Source organism: Panthera onca, chromosome X (assembly GCF_046562875.1).
Source record: "Panthera onca isolate mPanOnc1 chromosome X, mPanOnc1 haplotype 2, whole genome shotgun sequence".
Taxonomy (NCBI): Eukaryota; Metazoa; Chordata; class Mammalia; order Carnivora; family Felidae; genus Panthera; species Panthera onca.
In genome coordinates this window covers 96,325,267-96,343,183 of record NC_138357.1, presented here as the reverse complement: position 1 = coordinate 96,343,183, position 17,917 = coordinate 96,325,267, and the positions used below count along the sequence as shown (strand labels likewise).

Here is a 17,917-nt window from a genome sequence, read left to right as displayed (position 1 = left end):
TCCTTTATCTAAAAATAAATCTAGAAAGCCATTATCAAGATTTGGGCCATTGTGAAATTAGAGATAACAAAATGGAAGGCTTTTAAAGTATATTTCATAAGCTAAAGTAAACGAGACGGTTTCTTACTCTAGGCAATGTGTCTTTCAGGTAACCTGGGATGTCTGAGCTCCCCAGGCGGTGTCCTTTCTCCACACTCTGGGCCCTTCTAGAACAGGAAAAATCTCTCTCTTTCTTGTCAGTTTCCCTTTAAGCAAATTTTAGCTAGAAGTTTTGTTGACACTGATTTCTAACACTTCCAATTTAAGTATCAGTGACCTGATATCTGAATCAAAAATAGCTCTTTCATTTTTTAAGAATAGTTGACACAGCGTCACATTCGTTTTAGGTGTACAACAGGGATTCAACCACTCTGTATGTTATGCTGCGATCACTGGAGATATAGCTACCGTCTGTCACCACGCAACACTATTACAATACCATTGACTATATTCTCTGTGCTGTACCTTTTATTCCTGTGACTCGCTCATTCTATAACTGAAAGCTTTTATGTCCCACTCTCCTTCTCTCGTTTTGCCTGTCCTCCCACTCCCTCCCCTCTGGCAACCACCAGTTTGTTTTCTGTATTTATACGTCTGATTCTACATTTTGTTTCTTCATTTCTTCGTTTGTTTTTTGGATTCCACATATGAATACAACCATATGATATATTTTTCTGTGACTTATTTCACTTAGCATTATACCCTTGCCCTATAGGTCCATCCATGTTGTCACAGATGATAAGATCTCATTCTTTTTTATGGTTGAGTAATATCCCATTATCTATATACCACGTCTTCTTTATCCATTCATCTATCATTAGTCACTTGGGTTGCGCCAATATCTTGTCCATTGTAAATGATGCTGCAATACACTTAAGGGTTCATATATTTTTTTTGAATTAATGTTTTTGTTTTCTTTGGGTAAATAGCCAGGAGTGGAATTACTGGACCATATGGTATTTCCACTTTCAATTTGTTAAGGAGCCTCTACATTGTTTTCCATAGTGGCTGCACCAATTTACATTTCCACCAATAGTGCACAAGGGTTCCCTTTTCTCCACATCCTCACCCAACTCTTGTTATTTCTTGTCTCTTTTTTTTTTTTTTTTTTTTTTGAGAGAGAGAGAGAGAAAGAGTGTGCACACAGAGGAGGGGCAGAGGGAGAGGGAGAGGGAGAGAGAGAATCTTAAGCAGGCTCCATGCCCAATGTGGAGCTGGATGTGGAGCCCGATGCAGGCGCGATCTCATGGCAGATTGTGACCTGAGCCAAAATTAAGAGTTGGATGCTTAACCAACTGGGCCGCCCAGGTGCCCCTTTCTTGTCTTTTTGAATCTAGCCATTCTGACAGTTGTGAGGTTAGATCTCGTTGTGGTTTTAATTTGCATGTCTCTGATGATTAGTGATGGTGAGCATCTTTCGTGTGTCTGCCGTATGTATGCCTTCTTTGGGAAGATACCTATTCAGGTCCTCTGACCCAAAAAATAGCTGTTTCTTAACTGAACTTTAAACTTCTTGAATTTAGACTTCTTTTATCCTCTTCCTATTTAAGTGGCAATGATTCATGTATTTTATGTCATATTTTATATAACATCTAAGAGAGTTGGCACCCAACTATTTATGATATTATGCCTCATCAGACTGAATCTTTTTTAGTCTGACCAACTGAAACAACTGACTGAGAGGAAAATATTTTTGAGAAGCTCACGGTAAATGTCAGGGACAAATGTGAAATTATATGTCATTTTTGAGGTAGTGCTTCTGGCAACAATTTCCAGTAGCTGACTTATAAGAATTTTTTTATTATTACAGGATAGCCTCTTGAATGTCATCACCACAATTAATCAACTTCTGCCAGAGCTTCTACATAAGTAGGACTTTTGGTTCTAGCGAAGCTCATCTGAGATGGGGACTTTTTCAAAACCACCTGGGTCAAGGAGAACTTTCAGGACAGGCACAAGCAGATATATCGACATGAGTCCCTTTGGATCTTAACTTCTTGGCTCATTTCTGCAAGATTAATGTCTAGCCCTTGTTTTTTCAAGGAGATTTTACCTAAAATAGCAGAAAAGTTTTGTGGTTCCACCACAGTGTTCCTGGGTAGGTCTCTAAGATCTTTCTAGGTAGGACTTCTGAGATGAGCAAAATCACTCAGATGGTTAACTGTCGTCAAGTGTAAAAGTGTAGCACCTGAGCTTGGAGGGCTCTGGAAAGTCTCCAAGGAACTTAGAATCTTGAATTATATAAATTTATTTAATCATAAAACTTTGTTCTCTTGTCAGAATCAAGACACAGTCCTAGACCCTTCTGAGCAATCTATAATTCATTCAGGGTGCCATATCTAGAGGAAGAAGCCAGAGACTGTTTCTATGTGGTATCGTAGGAATGCTACCCAGAGAACTTTTAGATCTTTTCATCAGATTCCAAGAAACTAACCCCCAGCTCTCTCACCCTTGAATTGTTTTCTGTTTGATAGCTCCTTCTAGCAATGTACAGCCTGCCTGGTTCTATCAATTTGATCTTGGTGAGTGATGAGTAAGCAACAGGAGAAACTAGAATGAGCATAGGCTTTGGGTAGGCAGGCAATTTTCAGTTTTTATCCTGACTTTATTATGTACGAACTGTGCGACGGTGTGGTGGGGGGGGGGGGTGGTGTGTGTTGTGTGTGTACACACACCTATGCCTACGTACATGGAATAGTTGTCTAACCTCTTTAGGACTCAGTGTTCCCATCTTTAAAATAAGAATGTTTTTGTTACAGGGATGTTGGGACATGGAAAGTGTCAAACACCTAGAAAATACTCAGTAAATGTAGCTTCTCTTTGCATAATTTTTGAGGGTGGTGGTAGCCAGGAGTAAAAATCAGGGCATATTTGATTTGATTTTGGTGGCTTCTCTGGTGCAGAGCCTTGAAAAAGTTAGGAGCTGTGGTTGATAGCTGCAGTGGTCATTGCCGATTCTTTCTTCTGCCAGATTTGTCTTCCAGTAATGTCACATGCACAATGAGACATCCTTTTTTTTTTTTTTTTAAAGCACTCTTCCTCTATTCTTTTGCATATCTTTTCTGATTGGCTCAAACGTAAGTTCTAATCACTGTTAACTATCACGTCTAGGCTTTAACATGCTTATGATTATAGATGCACTTATAACTTACTAAATAGTAAATCAAATAGTGAAATTTACAAAGGCTTATGTTTTACCACTTAGCGTATTTTGTGTTCACCGAGGATAAAGAATAAAATAGAGCAAACACTTCTCTTAAAATCTAATTTGTTCAAAACTTATACTTACGAAACTCCATGTAATCAGAAAATCATGATCACCTCAAAGGCAGGAGCTATTATTTTATAATCATTATTGAATGGGATTGAATCAGTTTTAGCAAACAAAGTGAGTCAAGCCCATTTACCAAATGTCATTATTTTTATGCCACATTTATTAAATGTGTACCATGAGCCAGACACTGAAACAACATAGGGAAATAAAACATAATTCCCACTCTTTGATTAAGTATGTACTGAGTGCCTCCTTTGCACCAAGGCATTTATGAAGGTGGTAGAGATAATGTGGTAAATATGTCATGAACTCTGTCCCCAAGGAGCTCAGGTTGAAAGAGGCAACAAGGCCCATATATGTGGATCACTTAGAAGCCAAATAAGACATCCTGGAGTGAAGTGCTACACAGTTTGGCAAAGACTGTGAGTCAGTAAGAACGGAGCAGAGCAGAGGTTCACAAGGCTTGTAGATGACAGGAAGTGCCTGATAGGGGAGGCTGGCCTTCATCTGGGCCATGAAGGATGGCGAAGATTTGCATAAGTGCAGAGTGGCAAATAGAGCATAGCAGGTGGAGAGAACATGAGAAAAAGCCTTAGAGGTAGAAGCTGGAGTGGGTGCCGTGAGTGTGGTGAGTTGAGAGGGGAGCGGAGAACCTGCGCAGGTGGGAGGATGCTGGTGAGCAGTAGGAAATAAGGCTGCAATGGTCCGGTGAAGCTCAGTTACAGAAACCCTGGAGTCAGACAAATGGGCTTGAGCCTAGTGAGTCTCTGAGGAAGATAGCGACCGATTCCAGTGTGGCTGCAGTGCGTTTCGGGGGGGTTCACTTGTCATCATCATTTTCTTGGAAGCTTTTCCATGGCTGTGTCTTTGCTTGCTGGTCTGCATCCTAGTTAAAGTCAGAATATTCTTTCTCATTTAGGGGAAGCACTGGTTCATCAGACCTTTATGACCAGGAAGGCGGCCCGGCAACTCGGAAGAGCAGCCGGAGCAGTGGAGTGACCCCCGTCACGCAGCGGTCACCGGCCCCAAGCACACGCAGCGTGACCTCAGCCAGCAGTAGAGTAAGTCCACAAATGCGAAAGGACACCCAGCTTCCGAGACTTGACCTCACCACCATTGCCTGGTTGGGTCTGAGTTCTCGGGATCTTGAAGCATGTTGTTTATGCCGTTTAATTGTAGATGCTTCGTTATCAGGACTGAACTTCCTGCACCCTTAGCTCTTGGTGGGAAGCCAGAAATGTGAAGGAAAGGGAAGGAGCAGGTTCAAGGGTGGTATTTGTATGATGGGGGGTTAAATGGCTTTGTGGCTTAAACAAAATATAAATAATGTTTAGAAGTCTCCTAGTTTGATCTTCCATGTTATTTGCCAAGAATTCCTAAGTTGACTGCACTAAAACTTTCCCAGACTGATTTAGATCAGGAAAAGTAGAATCTTGAAATATTTGAATAGTTTTTCTTTATGCACACCTGTTAAAATTAGGGATCGACACACCATAAAGACTTAAATTGCATTATACATAAAATATAGAGAGAATATGGGTTGCCTGTGTGGCTCAGTCCATTAAGCCTCCGACTTCCGCTCAGGTCATGATCTCAGGGTTCGTGAGTTCAAGCCCCACATCGCGCCCTCTGCTGTTGGCACAGAGCCCGCTTCAGATCCTCTGTCCCCATCTCTCCCTGCTCCTCCCTCCCTCCCTCCCCCTCTCTCTCTCTCAAAAATAAACAAACGTGTGTGTGTGTGTGTATGTGTGTGTGTGTGTGTGTGTGTGGACACACACACACACCTTCCATATATACATATATGGAAATGGTTCTTTTGAATCAATGAGCATCTAGATTTTTTGTTAAGCAGGAAGCTCCATACATAGAGCTGACATCTATGTTTAAGAAATCTTGGTCCTGGTCAAGCAAAGACTTGAAGTGAAAGAATTAACTATGCAGGAGTCTGGAGCAAGGTGTTTCTCCAGGTAGGGACAGCACTGATATTCAGTAGGTACACATACAGGGAAGGCTGTTCCAATTACTTACGGCCGGCCTCCCTCTTGGATGGTCAAGGCACTGTTCAACCAGTGCCTAAAATATTTTTAACGCCCCTAGAGAAACAGCCAGTGCTAAGACTCTGAAGTGGGAACGTGCCTGGTATATTTAAGGAAGAACACGAAGGCCAGTTTGGCTGTTGTGAGTGAACAAAGGGAGGAGGAGGAGGAAGTGAGCTCAGAGAGGTAATAGGGACTGACCACCGTATGCACTTTGACATTGAGTTGGAATAAGCTGGGGACAGTTGGAGGGTTTTGAGCAGAAGAGGGACACGATGTGGCTTCTTTTTTTGTTATTTTTTATTAGTTTGTTTAACTCCAGTATAGTTAATGCACAGGATTGTATTAGTTTCAGGTGTACAGCATCCTGATTCAACAATTCCGGGCATCACTTGGTGCTCATCGTGACGACTGTGCTCCTTAATTCAAAATATGTACAGAACTTACACAACCCAACACCCCAAGACATAATCCAATGAAAAATAGGCAGAAGATGTGGCTTCTTTTATACAGGATCTGGAGGCTGTGCTGAGAAGCAGCTGTAGGGGAACAAGTGGAAAAGCCAAGAGACCAGTTAGGATGCCATTGTCTTCCCGCAAGTGAGACACTGGGCTTTGGAACAAGGAGATAGAAATGGAGGTCGTGAATCCTGTGCGCTGTTGGTGGGAATGCAAACTGGTGCAGCCACCGTAGAAAGCAGTATGGAGGTTCCTCAAAAAGTAAAAATTGAAGTACCCTACGGCCCAGCCATTGCACTACTGGGTGTTTACTCAATGAAAAGGAAAGCATTAATTCAAAAAGATACACATACCCTTATGCCTATTGCAGCATTATTTACAATAGCCAAGATATGGAAGTAGCCCCAGTGCCCACTAATAGACAAGTGGATAAAGAAGTAGTAAATGTATACAATCGAATATTGCTCAGCCGTAAAAAAGAATGAGTTCATGAGGCGCCTGGGTGGCTCAGTCGGTGAAGCGTCCGACTTAAGCTAAGGTCATGATCTCACGGTTTGTGGGTTCGAGCCCCACATCAGGCTCTGTGCTGACAGCTTGGAGCCTGGCGCCTGTTTCAGATTCTGTCTCTTTCTGTCTCTGCCCCTCCCCCACTTGTGCTCTGTCTCTCAAAAATAAATAAATATAAAAAAAAATTTTTTTAAAAGAATGAGTTCATGCCATTTGTGACAATGTGGATGGACTTAGAGGGTATTATGCTAAGGGAAGTCAGACAGAGAAAGAAAAATACCACATAATTTCACCTATATGTGGATTCTAAAAATCAAAATGAATGAACACACCAAGACAAAACCAGAAACAGATTCATGAATACAGAGAGCAGACTGGTGGTTGCCAGAGGAGAGGGGAATGAGGGGGTGGGTGAAATAGGTGAAGGGGATTAAGAGGTACAAACTTCCATTTATAAAATAAGTAAGTCGTGGAGAGGAAAAGTGGAGGATGGGGAATATAGCCAATAATATTGTAATAACATCCTATGGTGACAGATGGTGACTATGCTTATGGTAGTGAGCCCTGCATAATGCACAGAATTGTTGAATCACTATGCTATCTACCTGAAACTAACATCATATGGCAATGATACTTTAATAAAAATAGTTGTTATCTAAATACTGAATATAAAAACTAAATATTTATTTAAAATAGCGACTCTTCCTATAGTGCAACTTCGGAAAGATAAATCATAAACTTAAAAAAGAAAAGCAGAGATTGTAAACAGCCAGATTCTATAAATATTCTTAAGGAAAAGCTAAAAGGCATCCAGACAGATTGAATAAAAATAGAAGATTTCTTTAAATACTTACAGTCTGAATTGTACTTGCTGATAAGGTAAAAGGCAGATTTAAAATTTATAAATATTTATACTAAGCTCAGCAAGCAGTAGTGTTCCATACCCAGAAAAGTGCATTGATAGTTGGCGATTACCCTTACTTCGCTGGCAACCTAACAAGGAATGATATTCAAAATATTTAGTAACTGATATGGCAGAGGCACTGAGCTATCAGAACAGACTCTGGTGCAAGGCTGGGGCAGTATCCTGGGAGCCCTTCTGTGCCATGTGTTAACCTGGATTGTGGGTCATGGTCTTCTGTTAAATGGGGGTGTAGGAGGTAGGGGGTCATTGGGGAAAGAGAGTGTTGAGAATGGGGACAAACATGGGAGAAAACAGAATACTAAGCTTGTGTGTAACTTGAGGATGCAAAGCTAGCCAGATTCTTTTTTTCTTTTTTTGAAAATTTTTTAATGTTTTGTTTATTTTTGAGAGAGACACACACAGAGTGCAAGCTGGGGAGGGGCAGAGAGAGAGGGAGACAGAGTCTGAAGCAGGCCCCAGGCTCTGAGCTGTCAGCACAGAGCCCGACGCAGGGCTTGAACTCAAGAACCGTGAGATCATGACCTGAGCTGAAGTCGGACGCTTAACCGACCGAGCCACCCAGGCGCCCCTCTATATATTCTTATATAGAGTTCATTTAAGATTGGAGCTGTACCTATATCATCTTTCTTGCTAATTATATATTGGAACACTCGCAGTTTTGTGAATGTAAAATTATTTGGAACAACTTTTGTCCTAATTAACAAATGGGTTTTATAGAGCGGTTATTGATAGTAAGTTTTAGAGTTATATGGACCCCTGATGAGGACCCCCCACCGCTAATGTTAACTAGCCCCTCCTAAAGAGTAATACAACATAAATGTGGTTATACTGAAGTATATTAATATGATTTGAAAGTAAACTACAGTCATCATAATGTTCTTTTTTCATTTTTACTTTGTGAGAAGGAACATGGTTTCGAAAATTCCATGGATTTGGCTGCCCTTGAAAGCACATCTGACGACCTCACAAAGAGTCGTCGCAGAAACACTTCTGGCACACCGTCCATAGCAGTGTCTGAGGTCTCCCTCTCCTCAGGTGGGTATTTACAGCACGACTACTCTCTTTTAAATCTATTTATTTATTTTGAGAGAGAGAGAGAGCGCACACGTGAACATAGGGGAGAAGCAGAGAGAGGAGTGAGAGAATCCCAAGCAGGCTCCACGCTGTCAGCGCTGAGCCTGACACAGGGCTCCGTCTCACAAACCCTGACATCATGACCTGAGCCACAATCAAGAGTTGGAAGCATAACTGACGGAGCCACCCAGGCACCCTTGACTAAGTTTTGGAATTGACAGTCTTGTGTGACATTAAATGGATATTTCATGCTTTAGAAAATAATCGTCTGTCCCTTGACCCGTGATGGTAGGTCCATTCCATAAGAACAGGTTAAATGTGGACCCAGGCGACACCTTGAGCCTCCTGCATTCATGCAAAATCCATTTATTAAGTGTATATGCTTGTCAGTCAAGTTTCAGAGCTATACCAAACATCAGTATAGGAGTGTAGGAAATATAATTGGTTCATTTGGTAGAAGGATAACACTTTTCCAGAATTCAGGGAAATGATAGTTCAGTAGACATGATGGTCTAAAATGCCCTATATCTAGAAAGAATAATTATCCTGTGGTTTAAATAAAATGTTACTTGTAAGCTGCATTAAAGTGAGTAATAACCCTTTTCATTCTGATGGTACATTCAAATACTGTATATCATTTCACTTCTCCATCACAACAACCCTGTGAAACAGGTGTTATTTATGTTGCAATTTTATTACCTACGAATAAGAAAATTCTTTAGAGACATTTGCAGTAGTCCTTTATGTAGAATTACAATCATGACAGAATCCTCAACACGGAAAGGTTAACTGTTACCTAATGATGATATTTGCATAAAGCCTGAGGCTAGATTCTGTGTGCTGAGTTGAGGAGTCTTTCCTAGTCATGTAGCTCACAAAGGGTTTTCTAAATATATGTGGTTCTTGTTGCATTTTGTTCAGGACTGCAAAATTGTTTCTCCTGTTAATAGAAAATATTTTAACTAGTCTACAGGCCAACCTCATAGATTATATTTCTACTCCTTCTAGTCAACAGCTCCTGTTTTTTGATCACATACTCTGTGTCAGGCACTGTGCTAAGCACTTCTGCAGTGTTTCATTTACCATTTCAAACTCAAGTACGAACTTGCTCTCTTTAATCTTTCTCGTAGTGAACAACTATGTCTATCCCAGCAGGGCTTTGACATAGAACCACCACTCTGTGTAAATGAACTGTCTTTGTCTTAGTAAGTTGTCTACAGCATTACTGAGTGGTGCATTGTTCTTTAAATTATATTTTTAAGAGGTACCTGGGTGGCTCGGTTGATTAAGCATTTGACTCTTGATTTCGGCTCAGATCACGATCTCATGGTCATGAGATTATGCCCCACGTCAGGCTCTGTGCTGAGTGCAGAACCTGCTTAAGATTCTCTCTTTCTCTCCTCTGTCCCCCCCTCTCCCTGACTTGTGTTGTCTCTCTTTCTCTCAAAAAAAAAATGATAAATAAAATTAAATAAAAATTTTTTTAAAAATTTCAAACAATTACATATTTGAAAGCAAGATGTTCCTCTGATGAAAGACTATTCTTGTGTCTGAAGAAATGGAACTTCCTCTCAGTTTTCCTATGGCCACTCCCTTTTTATGTGAAAGAAATTTGTTATATCCTTTAATTGCATTGTATGTCAAATGTAAAAATACAGTGAATTCTCTAAATATATAAATCAAGAATGATTAATGCTTTATTTTTTTCTAAGAGCTCATTATATTTTAAGGCCCCGTTCTGTGAGAGTTTTTTAGTCTATGAGAAAAACAGAAGTCTTATCTTAAAAATTTGCATTTTACAACAGAACATTTAACTTCCTTTAACCAAATGTGAAATGAATGCATCATTGTTGATAATGCTGTCAAAGAAAATTTGAAAATACTATTTAAAAAAAGTATGTTAGTGTAAGCAGCATGAAGTTTCTCTGACTGTTGCTTTCTTAACACTCCATGCCCTGTGCCTAGAAAGAATGGAAATAATGATAAAACATTGGCAATGAAAAATGAGATTGTAGCACCTGGGTAGGTCAGTCGGTTAAGCATCTAACTTTGGCTCAAGTCATGATCTCATGGTTTGTGAGTTTGAGCCCCATATCGAGGTCTTTGCTGTCAGTGCAGAGTCTGCTTTAGGTCCTCTGTCTCCCACTCTCTCTGTCCCTCCCTGGCTCACATGGGCACCCTCTCTCTCTCTCTCTCCCTCTCTTCCTCTCCCTCTCTCTCTCTCTTCTCTCTTTCTCTCAAAACTAAACAAACATTTAAAAAAATGAAATCTTCTAACAAAATTAGCTGATTGATATCCCTCCTGTTCTCTTCCTTCCTCCAGACCGGAGTCGATCTGAATTAGATTTGAGTGGGTCATTTCCAGAAGATTTAGAGAATACTGTAAACATAAGAAGCAAGTCTGTCCCTGGGGCTTTAGACAAAGACTTGGTAAGTTGGATGTGGAAGAAAGTCTAATGATCATGAGGAAAGGGCACGGTCTTGTTCCAAACCTTCCCACTTTTAGGTGAGAATAAAGTGAAGATATACAGGAATCTGTTTCTACTGGTCTTCACAACCAATATATAAAAACAACTAAAGCATGTTTTAGAAGGGCTCCTGGAGTGGCTCAGTTGGTTGAGTCAAACTCTTGATTTAAGGTCAGGTCATGATCTCATTGTTGTGAGGTCAAGTCCCACGTCTTTGAGCTCTATGTTGAATGTGGAGCCTGCTTGAGATTCTCTTTCCTTCTCCCCTTCCCCTGCTTGCTCACGTGCTTTCTCTCTCTCTCTCTCTCTCTCTCTCTCTAAATTAAAAAAAAAAAGAAAAAATAATGATTTAGAAAAGTTAACTGGTAATCAGGTTAATGGGTGAAGATTATCCCTAAAAAAAATACCTCTTGGGGATTTCAACTCCTGGCTTAACATCACTTAATCTAAACCTGGAAAATGAAGGATGCTAACATTTTCTAAATCATATATTACCAGATTTATCTGACTGTATATTTTATATGAACATTTGTACATCTCAAGTTACCCCTAATAAACTACCTTCATAAATGAGATTAAATTATGTAAAATTTAGTGCAAATGTGAACTTGTTTTTGAAATCAGAAGGTTGAGTTAAATTATTAAGTTTCCTTCTAGTTCTAATACCTTGATATTCTGATTTGTGTAATTGCTATAATGGAATTTGAACTCTTTGAAAGAAAGTTATAAAACAATGTTAAATGACAGTAGTATAATTTTCCAAAGCAAGCCAGGAAACTTGGGTTCTAAAGCTCACTGTTATTTACTAGAGTAAAAAAAAAACCTGGAAAGTATTTTAAAATCTACCACAAAAGGGGGTGGGGCAATAAGATCAAATGGTTTCAAAGCTTACTTGTGTTCAACCTTTAAAGAACAGCTAATTCCAACATTATGAAACTACTCCTGATCCTAGAAAACTCCATAATTGAAATTAAAAATATACTAGAGGGAATCAATGGCAGATTAGAATATGAAGAAGAACAAATAGATGATCTGGAAGACAGGGTAGTGGGAGGCAAACAAGCTGAACAGCAATGAGAAAAAAGAATAATACAAAATTAGAATAGCTTATGGGAATTCAGTGACATCATTAAGCATAATAATATTTACATTATAGGGATCCCAGAAGAAAAGGAGAGAGAAAAGTAGGCAGAAACTTATTTAAAGAAATAATAGCTGAAAGATTCCATAATCTGGGTAAGGAAATAAACACCCATGTCAAAAAGGCACAGAGAGTCCACAATAAAATCAACCCAAGGAGGTTCACATCAACACACATAATAATTAAAGTGGAAAAAAATAATGATAGAGAATTTTATTTTTTAATACAATTTATTGACAAATTGGTTGCCATATAATACCCAATGCTCATCCCGACAAGTGCCCTCAAAAGCAGCAAGAGAAAATAGTTACATACAAGGGAAACACCATGTGTCTATCAGCTGAGTTTTCATCCGAAACTTTCCAGGCTAGAAGGGAGTGGCATGGTATATTCAAAGTGCTGGGAAAAAAAAAAAAAACCTACAACCAAGAATACTCAGCAAAGTTATTCAGAACTGAAAATGAGATACAGAGTTGCCCAGATGAACAAAAGGTAAAGGACTTCAACACCAAAACTGAATCAAGAAGAAATAGAAGATTTGAACAGACCAATTAGTAACAATGAAATTGAATCAGTAATCAAAAAACTCCCAACAAACAAAAGTCCAGGACCAGATGGCTTCACAGGTGAATTCTACCAAATATTTGAAGAAGAATTAATACCTATTTTTCTCAAAATTTCTAAAACATAGAAGAGGAAGAAGACTTTCACATGAATTCTACAAGGCCAGCATTACACTGATAACAAAACCAAATCAAGACACTACAAAAAGAAAACTATAGGCCAATATCTCTGCTGAACAGAGATGCAAAAATCCTCCATAAAATATTAGTAAACCAAATCCAACAGCACATTTAAAAAATAATTCACCACGGGATGCCTGGGTGACTCAGTTGGTTAAATATCTGACTCTTAGTTTCGGCTCAGGTCATGATCTCATAGTTCCTGAGTTCAAGCCTCACATTGGGCTCTGTGCTGACAGTACAGAGCCTGCTTGGAATTCTCTCTCTGCCCCTCCCCTGCTCGCTTGCTCGCTCTCTCTCGCTCGCTCTCTCTCGCTCGCTCTCTCTCGCTCGCTCTCTCTCGCTCGCTCTCTCTCGCTTGCTCTCAAAAATACATAAGTAAACTTAAAAAAATCATTCACAATCAAGTGGGATTTATCCCAGGGATGCAAGTGTGGTTCATTATTCACAAATTAATTAACATTATACATCACATTAACAAGACAAAGGAAAACCATATGATCATCAGATGCATTTGACAAAGTACAATATCCATTCATAATAAAAACCCTGAACAAAGGGAAACTAGGGGGAACATATCTTAACATAAAGGCCATATATGAAAAAGCTGAGCGCAAACATCATACTCAATGGTGGTAAACTGAGAGCTTTTCCTCTAAGATCAGAAACAAGGCAAAGATGTCTACTCTTACCACTTTTATGCAACATAGTGCTCCATGTCCTAGCCACAACAATAAGGAAACAAAAGTCATCCAAATTGATAAGGAAGAAGTAAAATGCTCAGTATTTGCATATGACATGATACTGTATATAGAAAACCCTTAAGACTCCACCAAAAAACTACTAGAACTGATGAGTGAATTCAGTAAAGTCATAGGATACAAAATTAATACACAGAAATCTGTTGCATTTCTATACACTAATAATGAAGTAGCAGAAAGAGAAATTAAGAAAATGATCCCATTTACAATTGCACCACAAATAATAAAATACCTGGAAATAAAATTAATCAAGGAGGTGAAAGACTCATAGTCTGAAAACTATAAAACAGTGATGAAAGAAAGTGCACTTAAGCAAATGGAAAGATACTCCATGCTCATGGAGTGGAAGATCCAATATTGTTAAAGTGTTCATACTACCCAAAACGATCTATGGATTTAATGCAATCCCTACCAAAATACCAACAACATTTTTCACAGAACTAGAACAAATAATCCTAAAATTTGTATGGAACCAGAAAAGACCCTGAATAGCCAAAGCAATCTTGAAAAAGAAAAAGCTGGAGGTATCACAATCCCAGATTTCAAGATCTACTACAAATCTGTACTAAGGAGTATGGCACTGGCACATAAAGAGACACATAGGTCAATGGAACAGAATGTAGAGTTCAGAAATAAACCCACACTTCGATGGTCAATTAATCTATTGCAAAGGAGACAAGAATATGCAGTGGGGGAAAAGACGGTCTTTCCAACAAATGGTGCTGGGAAAACTGGACAGCAACATGCAGAACAATGAAACTGGACTAGCTTCTTACACCACACACAACAACAAACTCAAAATGGATTAAAGACCTAAATGTGTGACCTGAAACCATAAAAGTTCTAGCAAAAAAATATAGGAAGTAATTTCTTTCATATCTGCTGTAGAAATATTTTTCTAGATATGTCTCCTCAGGCAAGGGAAATGAAAGCAAAATTAAACTATTGGGACTACACCGAAATAACAAGCTTTTGTCCCATGAAGGAAACTGTCAACAACAAAAAAGGGCAACCTACTGAATGAGAGAATATATGTACAAATGTTTTATCCGTTAAGGGGTTAATGTCCAAAATATAGAGGGATGTTATACAACTCAAATCCAATTAAACTGTGAGCAAGGGGCCTTAATAAACATTTTCCCAAAGAAAAGGTACAGATTTCCAGCAAACACTTGAAAAGATGCTTAGCATCACTAATCATCAGAGAAATGCAAATTAAAACCACAATGAGCTGTCACTTTACACTTGTCAGAATGGTTAGAATCAAAAAGACAAGAAATAACAAGTGTTGATGAGGATGTGGAGAAAAAGGACCCTTCATGCACTGTTGGTGGGAATGCAAATTGATGTAGCCTCTGTGAAAAACAGTATGGAAGGTCCTCAAAAAATTAACAAGGGATGGGGCGCCTGGGTGGCTCAGTTGGTTAAGCGTCCGACTTTGGCTCAGGTCATGATCTCACAGTCTGTGAGTTCGAGCCCCGCGTCAGGCTCTGTGCTGACAGCTCAGAGCCTGGAGCCTGCTTCCGATTCTGTGTCTCCCTCTCTCTCTGACCCTCCCCCATTCATGCTCTGTCTCTCTCTGTCTCAAAAATAAATAAACATTAAAAAAATTAAAAAAAAATTAAGGGAATTTCCATATAATCCAGTAATTCCACTACTGGGTACTTATCCAAATAAGACAAAAAAGTAAATTGAAAAGATATACGCACCCCTACATTTATTGTAGCATTATTCGTAATATCCAAGATATTGAAGCAGCCTAAGCATCCATAGATGAGTGGATAAAGATATATCCACACACACACAGATGGACCTAGAGGGCAGAATTCTATGTGAAAAAAGTCCGAGAAAGACAAATACCATATGATTTCACTTATATGTGGAATGTTAAAAAAAACAAATGAATAAACTAATAAAAAGCAGAACTAGACCTATAAGTACAGAGAAGAAACTGGTGATTGCCAGAGCAGACCGGGGTGGGCAATGAATGAGTTCATGAGTTGGAGCCCTGCGATGGGCTCTGCAGGGACAGCACACAGAGCGGGCTTGGGATTTGGCCTCTGCCTCTCCCCCACTCGTGTGCACGCACTTACTTCCTTGTTCTTTGTCTCTCTCTCTCTCAAAAAAATAACCGAAAAAGAATATTCATAGCAACTTTGATAATGATAGAAAAAACTCTGGAAACAACCCAAACATTTAGCAACAGAAAATGGATAAAGTGTGGGGTATGAAACCATTGACTAATAAATAAAAATGAACAAATGATAACCTTATGCAACAACTTGGATGACTCTTAAAAGACTATAATGTCGAGACAAAGAGGCAAAACCCAAAAGAGCCTCTTACATTTAATTGTATTTACATACAATTTAGAAACAGGCAAAACAATATATTGTTTAGGAATGAATGCTTAGGTAGCAAAAATAGAAAGAAAAGTAAAGATGTGATTACCATAAGAGTTAAGATATTATTTCAAAGATGAGAGAAAGAGGTCTGTGACATTGACAGAGCACAAAGGGGGCTTCTACTCGATCACTTAATATTATTATACTCTACAATTATGTTTGATGCACTTTTCTCCATGTGTGATATTTTAGAATTTGTTTTAGTTTAAAGCACAGAATTATATATATATATATATATATATATATATATATATATATATGTATGTATCTCAATTTATAACAACATGGTTAAAGGAAATTCTTATGTATGACTGCTCAGATTTCTGTGTGCACAATTTTATATGATTTTTCACATAAATAAGGACATATGGAATAGAATATATAAAATATTAGTTTAACCTGGGGTGAGAGGAAACGGAGGAGAGGAGAAGCAAAAAAGGTGTTCATGTAAAAAAAAGTATGCATGATATATTCCATTTATGTGTGGTTGTGTATGTAGGCATGTGTGTGTACATATCATAAAACTATTGAAACTTGATCATTAAGATATTAGTGGGAGTCCTGAGTTTAATTTATATTTATCTATATTGCTTGCAAATTTTTACTGTAAAAATGCATTGCATGATTAACCAAAGGAAAAGCCACTTTATTATGTAGGAGAAGAAAAGCAGAATCTGGAATTTTGGACAAGAATCCAGTGTCTAAAAGAGTTAATTCTGTTGGAGAGATTTTTAAAATCTATTTCCCCATATTGACAGTATACACACATGCATAAACCCATTTTCTTTTTAGTTAAATAATTTAAGTACCTTGCCCAAAGCTTAGAGATCAGGGAGGTAGAAATTGAACACCCAGGTTTGTGTGATTCTAAATTTCATGTTCTTTTCATAAAACAAGCACCAGTAGGAAGGAGACCCCAATCCTCTGATGAAATAATCACGTTGAATGGATAGCAAAAGAGAAAAACCTCAGAATAAGGTGATTTATAGATATTTGTATCTAATAGTTCAGGTATTTAAAAACAAAGTGGTTTTGGAAGTGAAAACTCTTTCTAGGAAAGAAAGAAACTAAAGCACTGATGTTCTCCTCCTTCCTTAGGACTCCTTGGAAGAGACTGGGGAAGGCATTAATGACTTAGTGTCCTCACGGTTTTTGGCAAACACCCACAGTCTAGCAAGTGGCCTGTCAACCGTAAGCATTTATCTAGCCTGTGACTGGAAGTTGCTTCTTTCTCTTGTTGATTCTCTGTACTTTTTTTCAAAGGAGATAGGAATGTTCTTGGGAATATGTGTGATAGTGAGTTAAACGTCATTATAATCACCTGCTTGCCTTTTGGCCACAGAAAACTTTTTGGTCTAATTTTGTATGGGTTTTTCCTTCCCTCTCCTTCCATGGTCCTCGCCCAGTTTTTAAAACATCTTCCCTCCCCGGTTCAGGCTCTCATCACCTCAAACCTATAAACTATCATAGTTCTCTGCATACATTTATTTCCCTGCCCCCGTTCTCTCTATTTCCCAACCGTCCACCATGCTGCTGCTAGTCGTTTTCCTCAAATGCATACCCAGTCGGGTTTCTCTCCTACTCAGACACTGTCCATAGCTTTTCACTGCCTGTGGAATAAAGTCCCTTCTTACTTTCATGTTCAAGGCTTTGCTTGAGAAGTAGGCTTTAGGAGCCCCCGTGTTCTCATATCCATCTATGTGTATATGCCTGTAGGTCTTTTTTTTTTTTTTTTTTTGGTTCTCTGATTTCTGTCTGTTGCTCTAATACCTTTTTCCTTTTGACCTTTGGGCGACTTTCTTAAAGAGTTCTCCAGCAGGCTCTGACAGGAAGTGGACCTACCTGAATGTCCCTGATGCTGACTCAGACACTGTGAGTTTTCAGTCTTTCCTTGGCCTTCTTTCCAACCATACTTCACAAATTTCATGGTACGGGAAATCTGATAAGGTGGGCACATTTTCCAGCATTTGTCTTTTCCTGCCTTGTGTGTAATTAACCAGAATTTCTCTTTAAAGGGTAAACAACATTATCAGAATCCAAGTAGTCCAAGGGAAGAAAAGATCATTAAACATGAGAACCTGAGTGC

At 38.9% G+C, this 17,917-nt stretch overlaps 1 protein-coding gene across 5 annotated transcripts in view; it reads left to right on the top strand.

Moving 5' to 3' along the window:
* The window catches only part of SYTL5 (synaptotagmin like 5), a 112,323-nt gene that overhangs the window by 65,557 nt on the left and 28,849 nt on the right, over positions 1-17,917 (top strand). For 2 of the 5 annotated variants that reach the window (XR_014136629.1, XM_081792363.1), the window contains exons 6-10: positions 4,233-4,374; positions 8,142-8,274; positions 10,637-10,743; positions 16,930-17,022; positions 17,638-17,703. Coding sequence is in view for 4 of the 5 variants with exons in the window: in XM_081792363.1 (XP_081648489.1) it covers positions 4,233-4,374; positions 8,142-8,274; positions 10,637-10,743; positions 16,930-17,022; positions 17,638-17,703 (541 nt within the window). In the remaining variant the exon portion in view is untranslated. The remainder of the gene's footprint in view (positions 1-4,232; positions 4,375-8,141; positions 8,275-10,636; positions 10,744-16,929; positions 17,023-17,637; positions 17,704-17,917) is intronic. The other 3 variants (XM_081792364.1, XM_081792366.1, XM_081792365.1) reach the window with 3 other exon arrangements.